A 15,085-nucleotide genomic window follows, 5' to 3' on the forward strand; every position below is an offset into this window, starting at 1 on the left:
TCTATGCACAAGCTAATTGCTAGACCACTGCGATATATAGTTATTAATAGTACTCTATTTTTATATTTAGCAGACGCTATGTTCATCATATTTTTGTATTTATCCTTTTTTTTACTTAGTAACATTCCCATCGTTTCTATAAATAGTAAAATACAGTTAAAGTTAGTTAGTAAAACGTTGATACATGTGAAAAAGTTGCATGAATTTATATCGTTGTTTTATTATTTAAATTCGCTTTTCTTCATGTTCCACAAGGACAGTTTAGCGTAGGAACACATTTTATGATGAAATCTTAACAAATGAGATAAGAGTATAAGTTATATAGTAGTATAAATTGTAATGTTTTAAATGTTATTTTATAAGATAATTATTTTGTGGACCAAATTAACACATTTTGAAAAGCAACTGTTAAAGCATAAAACCCCTTAAATTATGACATTTCATTTCACAACAAATAAAATTTATTCAATCATATATTACAAATATGTACATGTCATGTAACAAGTAAATATTAAAATAGACATTTTTAGAACTTCCGTTCAAAAGGCATTATGTTGAAAAAATAGGATTTGTTGTGATCTCACATTGAAACTGTAAAAGTGTGGGTTTTTCTCCTCCTTGGAAGCTACTACAGACTTTAATGTGCACAAGACACAATGGACAGCAACATAAGGAGCCAGATCGCTAAGGGGACGCAACAAAAAAGCAGAATAAAACACAAATGAAGCCAGAACACTTCAGTATAGTCTCACTATAAAGTCCACGAAAAACAGCTCTTCAGGAAAATAAGTACAAAGAAAGCAACACATGCACAGCATTTTAATTGCAAAGTGAAAAACCACCAGCTGTAGGTTAGAGCTCCAGGTGAAGGGAAGGAAGGAAGAAAAGAGTAAGAATAAAAAAATAAACACAAGAAAAGCAACACATACGTCAAAAGTTTTTGGGCCAACAACACTGAGAACATCACAGATGTGAAGACGAGCGATAAAAACAAGTGAAAGAGAGAGAGAGAGAGAGAGAGAGAGAGAAAATAAACTTTGGTCCATTAAAACATTAGACGAGAACAAGATTACAATCAAAATATCTATTATTTTTTGTTTTTACAAGGTTTCAAACAATAATTACAGAGCTATTTACAAATGCACATTTCTGTATGTATAAAATAAGTTAAAAAATTAAGAGCACAATCTGTACAACATATAAACACTCACAAATTGAAATCTTTCAGATGCTTGATGAGGAGCAGGAGCTTTTCCTCCATGACTCTGCTGCAGCTCCCGGCGCAGCGTTTGGTCTCTGCGCCCTGAGCTTCGTTGCTGATCAAGGCCCCACTTTATTTCCCCCTTCCGGTACACCCATGGATCCCGGTCTCATCATGGACATCCTGGTCTAGACTCTGGAGCTATGAAGTAAATTCTCATTTTTAAGTGCTGTATTGAACTGCCAACACATTCTAAGTGCTTCACATTTTTCTTTCCCAGTCCTTGAATGTGCCAGCTGCTGCACGTGTGCCGTGGTTTGGCTGCCCCTTTTATTCAGCCCGTCTGCCTGTGGTTCACATGGGAGCCAGATTACAGTCGTCGTTGACCTCCACCAGGGGGATGTAGAACTCGGGGATCTCGAAGATGCTGGTGGACTTGTAGGTCGCCGGGTCCAGCTCCTGCAGCTTGAGCTGCCACTCCAGACGCTGCACAGCATTCAGAGCTGCGGCCTCGTGCTGTTGCCTCATCAGAAGACAAGTCTGTGGAGGAGAAACAGAATCAGTGTCGTCTCTGGAATTAAAAAAAAAGAAAATCCCACCAACTCACCTTCAGTTTATCAAACTTGTCGTCCACGTCTTGCAGCCAGGACATAAACTGCCTGGCGTTGAACCGGTCTCTCACTGATGTTTTCCCATCATCCCCCTGTGAACGAGATTGTAGAAATATTACAAAATGAAATCTCCATCATGGCTGTGCCTGAGCAGAATAGTGGACACGTGTCCCATACCTGGATGTCCTGGGGCATGTTGTACACTTCAGCATCCAGTAGAACTGTGCAAGCACTGAAGGGCAGAGTCTGATTGGCTAGTGTTCTGGCTGCTCGGTAATGAACCCGCAGGACTTCCTGTTCATTGGAGACGATCAGTTTTTCCTGCAACAACAAAAACAAGCTTAATTAGTGTTGGGGAAAAAAACATGTTAGAAATAAAAGGTTGGCCTTGAAGGTGAGGGAACTCACCCTTTCAATGCTGTGCTGCAGTCGGAGCTTCATGCGAACGACCTCCTGTTGTTTGAACATCTCTTTGAGCTGCTCAGGTAATGATGGAGGTGGGGTTATCTAGACAACAACGGAGGTGGAGACGTCAGGTCAAAGCAGGTCACACACACACACACACACAGACATGCATGGCTGAGGCAGGAATTCACTTTGTTTACTCTGGTGTGAGTCAGCAGCCGCCTCAAACATGTCAGCTCCCTGAAGGACTTAGCCATAACAAAGACTGCTCTCACATCTCACAGACACACACACACACACACACGCACACAAACAAACACACACACGGCTGGAGGAGACGTGTCTTCACAGATGTGGTTTTGTGTTTGTCATTGTTTTCTAAAACAACACGTATATTAAATATTTGTTCAGACCATAGACAACTGTTGGATACCCTCACCCAGGGGTCTTCACTTCGAACACTAGAAAAGGAGCATTTTTTAAAATTATGACCAAATTAAATAAAATACAGATACATTTCTGACATTAATACCATAATAAATGAACTCTGCATCTTTCCCAGAGTATTTCACATTGCACACCTCCCCTCGCCAACCCATTCTCACCTAATGAAGTATTGCAGAATTGTGAGAGAGTACTGGACAAATCAAAACTAGTGAAGTAGTAAAAAGTACTCAGACTCACCATGGGTATACACAGTTTACTAAGTGGGTTCCCATCTAGGAGGTAGGATCCGTTGAAGGTCACATATTCATCGTAATACTGAGGCGGTTGGGGAGTGACGCTGCACAACACCTTGCGCTTCTCCTCGATCTTCTTCCGGATGTGTAGGAACTCGTAGTAAGGGTTTGCCCTCTCCGTCTGGTAGGGCTCGATCTCGTCCAGTTTCACCGAGTCCACGATTGCAGCCAGTGACTGCTGGCCTCTCTCTTTCTCTTGATGACCTGAGCAGCACATCTGGGAGTTCAAAACCCGGGCCATCTTCCTCTTGCGTGGATGAGGAACGTGGACATCGGCTTCATCGTCTGCGGAAAGAACCTTGATTCTGGCTCCTGAAGAGTCGGACTCACGGTCTCCAGACTGTGGAGAGGAGCTCCCTGAGGTGTTGCTGCTGCTGCTGCTGTCACTCTGGGTTCCCAGCAGGCCAGTACTTTGACCCGGCTCTTCCCCAACAGTGGGCGGCTCCGGCTGGTCATCGGCAGGTGTCACATCCATCGGCTCTGAGGAGCACTCTGTTTTTGATTCAGGTACGCCTTCTGTAGCCGCACTGACCTCTGCTGGCAGACCATCAACTGCAGTAGGAACAGCAGTTGTACTGTTATGCTCAGGGCTCCGGGAGACATCGGTTCTCTCTTCGGCTACGTCAACAGGGCTAGAAAAGTCTTTTTTCTCCAGCTGAACCTCCAGGTTTGGACTGGCGGTGTCGCTGGATGGTTTGGGTGTTTTAGAGTTGAGTTTTTTGTCTTCTTGAGGACATTTAGACTCATTTGTAGTTTTGACCAAACCGAGCAAATACTCCCCTGAAGTAGAGCTGGGAATGTAAGCGATGGGAGACAGTGCCGGAATTTCTGTCCCTTCTGTTTTGAAGCTTTCAGCAACAATTGTACTGTTTTCCGGCTCTGAGGGCTCTGGGTTCTCCAGGACTTTGTTGTTCGGTTTAAAGTCCTGTGTGTTTTCAGCTTCAGTTTGTTGCTGGTTTTCCACAGTGGACGTTGTAAGTGGCTCTTTCTGCTGAATGGATTTTGTGTCTGTGAACACTGAAGGTGCGGCAGCTGCTGGTGGCTGATGGTGGTCACTGCCACTACAATCAGTCTGCACAGATTCTGTCACAGCCTGGACGTCCTTGACACCGGGAGGTTCAGTGCAGGGCAGAGTTTTCTGCTCTGATGATCCAGTCTGAGAGCCACCACAGGCTGAGAGGACCGGCTGTGGAACGAGGTTCTGATTCAGAGAGTCTTTGTCTGTTATTGTTGCTGCGGGGCAGCCAGAACCGAGCCCTTCTTTCTCTGTAAAAGAACTGGTCGTCGGACTGATGCTCTCTTTACTTTCTGCTGAGGTCTCACTTGTTTTTAACTCTTCGCTGACCAAGCTGGACTTGGGCAGAGTTTCAACAGGTTTAGTGGAGAAGTTGGCCTCGTCATCCAGAATTGCCCTGAGGTATGGAGATTCATGTCGGCCTGACAGCAGTGACCGGTTGCTTTGTGGCACATCTGGAAGACTGTTGCAATCTTTATCCTGAACAGACGGAGACCTGGTGGCGTGAATAACGAGGGAAGACTGGAGGAATGCAGGCTGGGAGTCAAGTGCTTCCAGATTCATGTCGGAGTCAAATTCAGCGTGTCTCGGAGTGAGTGTAGCGGCCTGACAGGAATCTTCTGAGCTGGCGACTGAGACCAAGGACACTGATCTGGACATGAGGCCGCAGCGTTCAGTCTCTGGTCGGGGGGACCTGGTCACACAGATGTCCACAGCTGAAGTGACCTTTGCACTGATGGAAGACAGACCCCTCCCGTCCAGAGAAACCGTTCTGTCCTTTGGAGGTTTATCAGTTTTATGGACGTCAGTGGTTTCAGAGCTTTTGGAGCGCATCAGCTCTTTACTCAAACACGGTTCAGACTTTGTTCTGTCTTTGGGCTTGGTCTTCCCCGCGTCTGCCAACGGTCTCTGTTTGAGCCTCTCTCGCTCTTTTTGCTTGATTTTCTCAAGATGTTTTCGATGCCACTGCTCAATTTCCTGGTCCTTTAGGCTCAGCATGCGCTCAAAGCTGGTCTGCATCAGGTCGTCATTCACCAGCCTCTTTTCTTTGGGCTTTCCGTCTCGTGTTGCTGGCGATGCTTTTGACTTGGCTTTGTCTGCATCCATCTCGGCTTTAACTTTGATCCTGGCCTGCTGTGAGCGTTCTTTGTGGCGCTCTTTGTCCTTGTCTCTGTGTCTCTCTGAGTCTTTTTCACTTCGGTCTCTTCTGTCACGATCCTTCTCTGGAGTTCTCACCACCTCCTCTTTAGATTTTGTGGATAGCGACTTGTTTTCAGACAGATAGCTCTTCTTCTCTTCTAAAAGTGATTTCAGATTGGAGCTTGAGGAAAAGCCCCCGTCTTTTACTTTATCCTTTTTCTTCCGGTCGTAGTCCTTCTCTTTGGAGCGATCGTGTTTATAATCCGCTGACTTCTCCTGAGGTTTTAGTTTTTTATCAGCATTTGTGCGTTCCTTTTCTCTGTGATCACCGACACTGTAGTCCCTGTCCGGCCTCTCCCTGTCAGACCTTTTGTCAAACTTTTCTTTATTTTTTCTGCCCTCATCGTGCTTCTTTGTGGCCGATAATAACTTGAGCTTTTCATTTTCTTTCAGGTTTTTATCACCGGACACGTGCGAAGAAACAGACCCCGTTCTGTCTTTATCCTTCCATCGTTCCACAGAATTCTGTGGCTCGGATTTTTCAGCATGTTCAATTTTAATCTTTTTTTCTTTCTCAGGATGCCTTCTCTCCATTTTTTCAGAATCCTTCTCCTTTCCTGGGAGCCTCTTGTCAGACTTTTCACGTGAGCCTTTTTCAGAGGGCTCCAGCTGTTCTTGATCAGCTGTGTTTCCACATATGGGTTTTTCGTCTGTCTCCTCTTTCATGCTGTTGCTCTGCAGTGACTCCTCTGGAATCTGCCCTGAGCTGTGGCAGTCCACCCTCTCGTCACGCTCGCCCGCTTTTGAATCCTTCACCTTCTCCTCTCTATTAGTGGCCTCTTTTCGCTCCTTTTTCACAGCTTTTTCTTTCTCTCGCTCCTCTTTCGGCCTCTTTTCTTTACTGTGTCTCTCCTTTACATTTCTCTCGTCCTTGGCCGGTGAGCTGTCAGAGGGTTTCTGAACAGAGCAGGTGTCGTCGCCTTCCTTTTTCACCGGGAGCGACTCTTCTGTCTCATCACTTTTAAAGAAATTCTCCTTCCAAAACTCTCGGTCAAACTCCAAATTCCTGTGGCCCTCCTTCCGAACCTCCTTCTGCCTGTGGCGGCTGCGCTCCGCCTCATACTCTCTCCTATGTTTGTCCTTCTCCTTGTGTTTGAGTTTATGCTTCTTCACCACCTTGCCTTCCAGGTCGATCTTCCTCAAGGCGACGTCAGTGCTGTCCGTACTGTTTCCTACGCTGGCGTCTTTGTAAGAGCTTGACAGACCATCGTCCTCCTCCACAGTTTGCTCCTTCAGTTGGTGTTTACTTTTTTCCTTGTGTTTACACCCTTTAGTGCTGGAGCCTTCCGTACAATAGTCTGCGTCTGTGTAGTGGTTGTACTTGACTGTGTCCATTTGACACGGGCTTTCACTAATGGAAACGCACATCTTTGCATTTTCCAGTTTGAGTGGCGTCTGTTTATCAGTCAGGCCGTGGTTCAGTTTGGGAGACTTGATGGAGGACAAGTGAAAGAGGTGGACAGAGGAGTCGTCCTTAGGACTGAAGGACATCTTGAAGCAGTCGTCCTCATGAACTTTTTCTGAACTCTCCGACACAGTTGCCAGAGACAGGACCAGTGTTTTGCTGTTCTCCTTTCCGTCTTCTTGGTTTTCCTTGTTTCTATTCTGAGTTTTGCTTTTCCTCTTAACCTTTCCCTTTTCTTTTTGTTCAACATTGTCTTTCTTGGACCTCGCATCCACCTTGAGGATATCCGAGCTCTGAGAACAGTTGGGAGAGTTCCTTTTCTCCGAGATGCATTCCATTTCATCGCTGGAGGTATCCGAACTGCAGTGGACTCGAGGAGTCTTTTGCTTTTTTAACTTGGAGCAGGAATCTCCCTTTCCACTCTGTTTCCCAGCCACGTGATTTCTACCTGTGTCCTCCTTCTCCCGCTGACGTAGGTCCCGCCTGAGGATGTGTCTGTCATTCAGGGCTTTACTAAGATCCTCTTCCTCGTCATCATCTTTGAACTCGTACTCATCCAGGCCTGGCACAGAGGAAGACGCCTTCATGATGGGTTTACCATCCGAGTCCTTCTCGGTATCCGAGTCTTCCATGTTGTCGTCCACGCTGGATGGATTAACTGACGGTGGGTCATCAGACTCTGTAGGGGAAGAATATCAAATTATCAAATGAATTCTTTTATTTTTTTTACATAATTTATTTTTCTTGAATGGATGTATTAATAGTAGCTAACTGACGTGTCCATTTTTAAAAAAGAATTCTAATGTGTAAATAAAAATATCAGCCCAAACTGCTGTGTGTTAACAAACCTGAAGAGCTGTCATCATGGTCCGACAACAGAATCTCCCCCTTCAACAGTTGCTCCAGCTCCTGGGAGTCGGCCACGTCCACTGGTCGCTCTCCACGCTTGTTTGCTTGGAATGCATTTCCGCCGTGACGTAGTAGCAGTTTGACAATCTACGGAAACACAAATTATGAAGACAGGAAACAGTTGGTGGCCCGTGGCTGAATCTGGCCTGCGACTTTTTTCCAAAATAAACACCAAATAATAAGGTTGGACAAAAAATAGATTTTTCTTCTATTTTAAATGCTGGCCCTCTGACAAATACAGTTGGTGACTCCTGGTCTAGTTCTTACATCTTTATGTCCACTGCTGGAAGCATCATGGAGCGGCGTGTCATCATCCAGACCCTGTGTGTTGACCTCAGCCCCAGCTGCTATTAAGACCTTGGCCACATCATAATAACCAAGATTACAGGCTTCATGGAGGGGAGTCCAACCTGATGAAAGCAGAAATCAGTATCAGGACATCGTCACCACATAATGCTCTGAGTTATTTGTTTTATTTCCGACGCCTATTGATGAAATATTAATTAGAAATAAATCACTAACTGATATAATCACTTCCCCTCACACTGTACCTGCGAAATCCTTGACATTCACATCGGCCCCCAGGCTAATGAGCTCTTTAACTTGCTTTGCATCTCCCCGGATGGCTGCCATGTGCAGGGGCGTCTCCCCCCTCTCGTTCCTCTTATTGATCTTGTCCTTCTGCCGAGAAGATGTGCTACTGGAGACTTTCTTCTGCACTGGGGTTGTTTGAGAGGGGTGACTGGGTGTAGAGTCTAGACATGGGCAGACAGAGATGCATTTAATTAGAGTTGAAAACAAGAAATTTCATCAGGTAAAAAAAAAAAAAAAGCCACCTAACAATTTTATTTTGTAGAAAATAAAACCAAAAAAAAGAAAAAGAAGAATTAGACAGAGGAAATTATTATTCAAACTAAAATGTAAAAAAAAACACATCATAAATAACATTCTTGTAGGTAAGGTTCCAACATTAAATATAAAGTGGTCGAGTCATCAGGTCTGCTAGTTAAAAAACTGTGATACAGGACTCATCGACTCAACGGTAAATAAACACTGAGTCATGCTGAGGAAGAGGTTAAAGCGGACAAGCACACAGACCTGGACTGTTGGCAGTCATCTGCATTAAGAGAGCCATCTGTTTGCGCTCTGACAGAGGATATCCAAACAAAAGATTGGGAGCCTGCGACTTTTTGCTCCCGGCCTCCTTTTTCACCTTTTTCTTGTCTGGTCCATCTTTATCTGCAACAAAACAAAAGAGCAATTTAAAAAAAAAAGACTGAAATACAGTTTAACCACCTTTTAATCAACAAAGTGATGTTAGTTGTCCTCTTCCCCTTGTATCTGTTCACCAGGCAGAGAAACAGATGACAAGCATAAAATACCAAAGGGGGCAAATTAACTGCATTCTCTTATATGCCTCCACCGTTGACACGATTTTAACCACAAACAACCGAGAGATTGTAACAGGTGCAGAACCACAATCAAAGACACACACATACACTCGCGCACACACACACACGTGCATTTGTATATGCGTTTACAGCCGCGTAGTAGTGTAGAGTTGATGACGTGTCTCTGTGTAAGGACGACAGGGGGCTGATGACCGGGCTGCAACCATTACCTGCGTACATGCTGCAGGGAGGCACTAATCTCTCTCCCCAGGTCTCACTGGACTGGCCTGGGTCTGAGTCATCTACAGTGCAAAGCAGAGAGGGTGGGAGAGGGGGAGAGGAGGGAGTGGAAGGGTGGGAAAGCACTGCATTAATGCTCACTCTCCCTCACCCTCCACAACATGTAGTCAGCTGCAGACAGGAAAACAGGCAGACTCTCACTCCACGCACAAATTAGGAGTCATGGCAAAATAGGAGACAAATCCCATTTGGAGGTGGCCACTAGACTATTGACCTGGCTCTGGTCTACGTGGACCTTAAAAGGCAGTGAGGAGAGATGGTTCCAGACGGAGAACCAAACGTCTCCCTCCACACCGGTTTATCTTCACTACACATTAATTACACTAGGGGGTGTTAAATGGAGGGGTTTTGTGTGTTTGAGCAATTCAGGACCACACAATGAAAATTATGATGTTGGTACCGTTTTCTGCCTGAGTTGGAGAAAAACCATCTAAGTGTAGTGAGTTAGATGAATTACCGTACTTCATTTACTGTAAATATGGTCGGAACCACCTACTTCTAGGCCTTTAATTTGATGCAAACAGTTGATACAGATACCCCATCTACCTACCTGATGGAAACAGACTTGTTTATTTACCCGTGTCAGAAGGGTAGAATTAACTCCCAATGTTTCCAGTGAGATTCTAAGCCCCCGGGGGCAGGTGTTTTATCTTGCAGAGCAGTTAACGTTGCAACGGCAAGAAGAATATCATGTTTCAGGCATCTGTTCTCAGGACTACGAGAGAAAAAAAAAACTTTCCTTTTTTCTCAGCACACATGTACCTTAGAGTGACAGCACTCTTTCACATGCTGCAAAGCTTTGACTAAAACCATTGTCTTTTACAAATAACCAGTGTGACAAAAAAAGTGTGACAATTTTCAATGCAGGGAAGAACAGATCTGACTCTGATGTTTTAACCATTACATTATGGTGTCTCCATGTCACCAGGTAATGATTATTAGCTCTTTTTCCTTTGAATATTATTACTGACTGCACAGACCACACAATAACCAGCACAGCCACTTCTCCAAAATGGTCTAAAACTTTGATCTCCTTAAGTCCAGTTCCTGTAGAGATGTAACATAAAACACGACACCAGAGGGCAGTGTGTGGACATGGCACCAAGCCAACAGCATGGTTCAGAAGGAGGAGCAGGAGGAGGAAACAGGAAGGAGCAGTTAACAACTCTCACCAGTGTCTGAGTCCCTCTCCTCCGTCTGGGCCGGGCTGCTTGTGAAGGAGAGCTTGCGCTTCATGGAAGACTTTGCTTTTCCTTCCTTTCCAAGTAATTCACTCCGGTCCAGCTTTGGAGTTTTGGTGAAAGGAGACAGCTTTTCCTTGCTCTGTTAGAGACGGGAGGGATGATAATGAATCAGATGTGAAACAGTGGTGTGCAGATGTAAACATAAACAACAACAGTAGGTGAAGAGCAGCATATAGAAGACTGATCAGAGTGGAACGTGGGCAGAATTTTATTAATGTAAACATAAAAAAGAAGACAAATAAAATATTAAAACAAACTGATTAAATTAGAGTAGGAAATTCCTCCTAGATCCCTTTTGGCAGGGACAGTACGGTCTATGGTGCATAGGAGTAAAATGACATCTAGGATAGTTTGGCTGCTGGTGGTTTGAACTTATAATCTGCCTTTAAATTTCTGATGGTTGGATTCAATCAAGAAAATAAAATAAATAATAACAAAACAGAGGACATTTCGTAGAAGAAAAGTCATAAGAATGATTGTTCTATAGCTAAGTGCAGTACAGTTGGACGTGAAACAGTCTTTCATGTCCAACTGTAACACTCTCATCTGCAGACAAAGCCCGTTGGTGCCATCTAATTTAGTCGGAGCAGGAAAATACATTTCTGGCAAGAAAAAAAACTGGGGAAAAAAAACTGCAGCGTGGTACGTCTTTGATCTCTGTGGAGCAAAGTGCCAACTGTGCACAACTGTAAGTCTGGTGGTGCTCACTGAATCTTGGGAAATAATAGCAGATGTGAAATGACTTTTGTGTTTAATGGGGAGTCATATAATTATTAGTACTATTGATCTGAAGGATGTGTATGTTTGAGGACTGGTGACTGGAGATCATTGACACGGCACCTTCCATTCATTATGAAACAGAATAAAGAAAGTAAAACCTCTTCAGTTGTCTCATACCTTCTTCCCCGCCTGCTTGTCCACCATGGCTCCATCTCTGTCACTCCCAGGTTTGGCCATGGTGCAACACCTGACTAGCTGTGACAGCTACAACACAGTCGGGTCATTATGTACCTGGAGACGGAGACAACACAATAGTGGTAAGAATTATTTCAGTTCCGACACATCCCAGCGTCAGCTGACGACAGACGTAGAGATTCAGACCTGTGGCAAACACAAGGTGTTTACACAAGACACTGGAAAGACGTCTTTAAACACAAAGAATATTTGAATGTCAGTGGTGCAGACTGTTTACAGGGAGGATTGTCAGCAACCAGAGTGAAATAACTACCAACTCACCAACACCAGATAGAGCAGATCATTGTTCTGAGACTTCAAGACCTCAAAACTAAAAACAATGCCGGAAACAGCCAGACAAGAGAGCATGAATCACAGCTTTGGGGACTCTCAAGCTTCTAAAGGTAAAACCTTCCAGTTCGAGGTCGACATTCTGGACTACTCATTAGTGTAACCAAGCTCCGCTCTGATGTGGTTTGTGTTAGTGAGGTCACACATATAGAAGCAGCGTCAATGGAGAGCATTAGGCAGAGGTGACATAACAGCCAGGTAGGCAGGTGTAATGAAATCGTCACGGTTTAGGTCACATGACTGACAGTTGTAATATAATTTCAAGGGTATTCATAAAACCTCCCACGTCCCACATAGACACAGTGAAGGATATTATTTGATTCAACCTCTGAGATGCCAATACGTTGCTCTGTAGAAATCCCCCGCCTGCTTTACATTACGTTGCGAAGCACGGGGGTCAGTTATGATAATCCAACAAACGGGGAAAACACCGTTACTCAAAATGAATCTTACTCCAAGAAAGTGCAACTTCAACACCTGCTCAATGCAATGTGGCTGCAGCAAACACTTCACAATAATTAAAATAATTAAAGCAGTCGGTCTAGATCTACAGGTGAGCCGCTACCGAATAAGGTTCCAAAAATACCAGGAGTCAGTATGTGACCTGCTGAAATGTCTTGATTTCCGAGATTAAATGATTTCCGTGTCTTAATGGAATAAATTAATTAATGTTCTTATCAGCTAACCATCAAAAGTGTTAAAAACCAACTTTTTTTGATTCTTTTGTTTTATACAACATGAGCAGGATTTCTTCATCACACTGCAATCTATTTCTAATTCTTTGATTAAAAACTGACAATGTGTAGCCACAATAATCATCATTATAATCAACGCTAGCACCGACACAACAACTCATGCTGAGCGCATGTTTTATGAGAGTATTTTATACTTAGTCTAGAGCAGGGGTCTCAAACTCAAATGAGTTGAGGATCATTGTTGTCAACTTCAGTGATCAGAGATTTATATTTAATAAACTCCATATTACTACACTTTAAACAGCTACTACAGATCTTCTTAAAATACTCAAATAAAGAAAAAAAATCTTCAGAAAATGACCTTAAGGACAACATTTAATTAGTCACAAGACACATGTGAGGGGGTTAGTGTGGGCCCACAGGCCAGGAGTTTACGGCCCCTGGTTTTAAGGGCTTAGCATGCTATCAAAACTGCCACACAAAACTAGAATACAAAAAAAAAAAAAAAAAGAACACAAAGAATTAAATTAATAAAAATTTCAAAGAGCATGTTACTTACAGTACACATTTGTTATTTGTGTGCACAACAGTGTTTTGTCTAACTGTTAAACAGGCTGTGAATGAAAAAAGGAGCTGCGTAGTAGCACACAGCATGGCTCTGTGGCACTCTAAATCACCGTAGTAGCAGTTTCATCATCACGGCAGCCCGAGGCAGGAGGCGGATTTCCTCTGTGACAGTTAAGACGTTCTCATTAGAACACACTTGAAAACCTCCAGAACAGCACATCACAAGTTACAGTCAAACCCCCCACACTCCACCCCCATTTTTTTTGAAAACATATCGCACGTGGCCGAGTGCAGCAGATGAATAGAATGGACAGCAGTTGGTGCCGTTTTTATTATGTGATACGGACCATTGTTATAATCACATGTAACAACTGTAATAACATTAGGTTATTATCCAACACATCACATGACTAAAAAAATATCCAGTCCATAACAAAGATGTTCTGGGACACACAGCAGACACATTTGATTCTTGGTTAATTCTTACGCTTTTTTTGGACACACTGGTCCCTTAAAAAGCATTTGTATTCTGCTTTCTGATACACTATCAGAACACGATTGCTTTTGGAGACTGTGCTACAAAAATAAAAGTGATGTTCTGTGATGTTATTGGCTAGAACCCTTCAGACCCTGTTTGTTGGACAGCTTCACAACCTTTCACGAGCCAGTCTAACAGCCCACTGCTGGTGAAGTTCTTTTCCAACACACAGCATCACTGCTCAGCTGACAACAGTGTCCATCATTAGTCAGCACTAAGCCAGTATGCAGCAACGCTGGCATTGAACCAGCTGAACGAAAGAAAAGAGTGGGCCACATTAAACGCAACAGTGAATTGGAGACATTAGAGAAATATTTACTTTATTGGACTGCACCAGAAAACAGAGGCCGACAGGACTTCATTCTGGGCCAGATATGAGGAAGGAGGGTGTGACTATAATTACAGAGGTATTTGGGCAAACGCCAGTGCAGAGTTCACGTTCACTGTTTCATGATCAACTTGGTGCAGTGCATGCCTCGGTGGAGTTACCGTGCTGCTTCAAGCGGCTTAAATCTTTGCTTTTATGATTACTGATGCTCCATTAAACATTAGTTAAAAAAGAAAACCCAGAGCAGCTTTGTATGGTTTGTACAAAGCCAACAGAGAGAGCAATAGTTGAGGACTTCACAAAGCCAACAGAGAGAGCAATAGTTGCCTAACCTACATAGAACCAACACATCTTCATAATCCAAGCAAGAAAAAACTGAAGAGACAATAAAATTCCTTGATTCCTTTAACGTTCACGTCAGCAATGTGGCTAAGAAATGCAATGGAAAAATTAAGACATATGACTAGAGAATAAATGAAAAAAAAACTAGCATATAATACCAGTAATATCACCCTTATGGAGATTTTAAAAAAAAAAGTTCACAAATACAGTATTTTTTAATTACAAACAAAACAGAAATTGTGTTTATTTTTTATTATTTTTTTAAAAACTTGACACATTTCATCTAGTCATGTTTTTATGGTTTCATAAGATTACATTTGTTTGTAATACATATCATTAATGGTGTGGTCCTAGATTTTCAGGCTGAGGCATTAAAACCTCAGGTTAAGTTTTTTTGGCTGGACTGCTGGGTCCTCTGAGAAACAGATGTCACTGGATTTATTTATAACCAACCGTTCCTGCACGTAAAACTCTTTAGGTTCTAAACTAAAAGCATTAATGACCATTTAACTGTAGTACCGTAGTACTGTAGTACTGCACCATGTGACTACTGACAGAAGAGAAAACGCAATATTGCACACTTTTGCATGTGCACTGCTGTTTTGACAGGCTTGCAGAGTGAAAGGTGGGGTCTGGTGTAGAGAGGAGTGTTGGAGGAGGGTAAGGTGGATGTGGTGGTAATAGTAGTGGCGTAGCTGGGCTGGATGAAGCACACACAGTACAGTAACCTGATCCAGTAACAGCAGGATTCGACAGGGAGGGAAGAGACCTAAGAATAGCAGAGTATGCCACCATCACTGCCATAACCACCACCAGGAGCAGCAGCAGCAGCAGCAGCAGCAGCAGCAGCAACAGAGCCGCTCCACCATAACCGAGTCAGTGGAAGGTT

General features: G+C 43.5%; 1 protein-coding gene across 2 annotated transcripts in view; it reads right to left on the reverse strand.

Annotated features, from left to right (window-relative positions):
* Nucleotides 1-438: 438 nt before the first annotated feature.
* ankrd12 (ankyrin repeat domain 12) overlaps nt 439-15,085 on the reverse strand; it is a 20,580-nt gene continuing 5,933 nt past the window's right edge. The window contains exons 2-13 of one of the 2 annotated variants that reach the window (XM_008334664.3): nt 11,319-11,432; nt 10,350-10,500; nt 9,108-9,179; nt 8,585-8,725; nt 8,038-8,241; nt 7,754-7,896; nt 7,426-7,573; nt 2,902-7,256; nt 2,221-2,319; nt 1,990-2,133; nt 1,809-1,904; nt 439-1,741 (exon numbers count right to left, since the gene is read on the reverse strand). In XM_008334664.3, coding sequence (XP_008332886.1) covers nt 1,556-1,741; nt 1,809-1,904; nt 1,990-2,133; nt 2,221-2,319; nt 2,902-7,256; nt 7,426-7,573; nt 7,754-7,896; nt 8,038-8,241; nt 8,585-8,725; nt 9,108-9,179; nt 10,350-10,500; nt 11,319-11,378 — 5,799 coding nt within the window. In that variant the 5' untranslated portion in view covers nt 11,379-11,432 and the 3' untranslated portion in view covers nt 439-1,555. The remainder of the gene's footprint in view (nt 1,742-1,808; nt 1,905-1,989; nt 2,134-2,220; nt 2,320-2,901; nt 7,257-7,425; nt 7,574-7,753; nt 7,897-8,037; nt 8,242-8,584; nt 8,726-9,107; nt 9,180-10,349; nt 10,501-11,318; nt 11,433-15,085) is intronic. The other variant, XM_008334666.3, reaches the window with a different exon arrangement.

The sequence above is a fragment of the Cynoglossus semilaevis genome, chromosome 20, assembly GCF_000523025.1.
Source record: "Cynoglossus semilaevis isolate Cse_v1.0 chromosome 20, Cse_v1.0, whole genome shotgun sequence".
NCBI classification, from domain to species: domain Eukaryota; kingdom Metazoa; phylum Chordata; class Actinopteri; order Pleuronectiformes; family Cynoglossidae; genus Cynoglossus; species Cynoglossus semilaevis.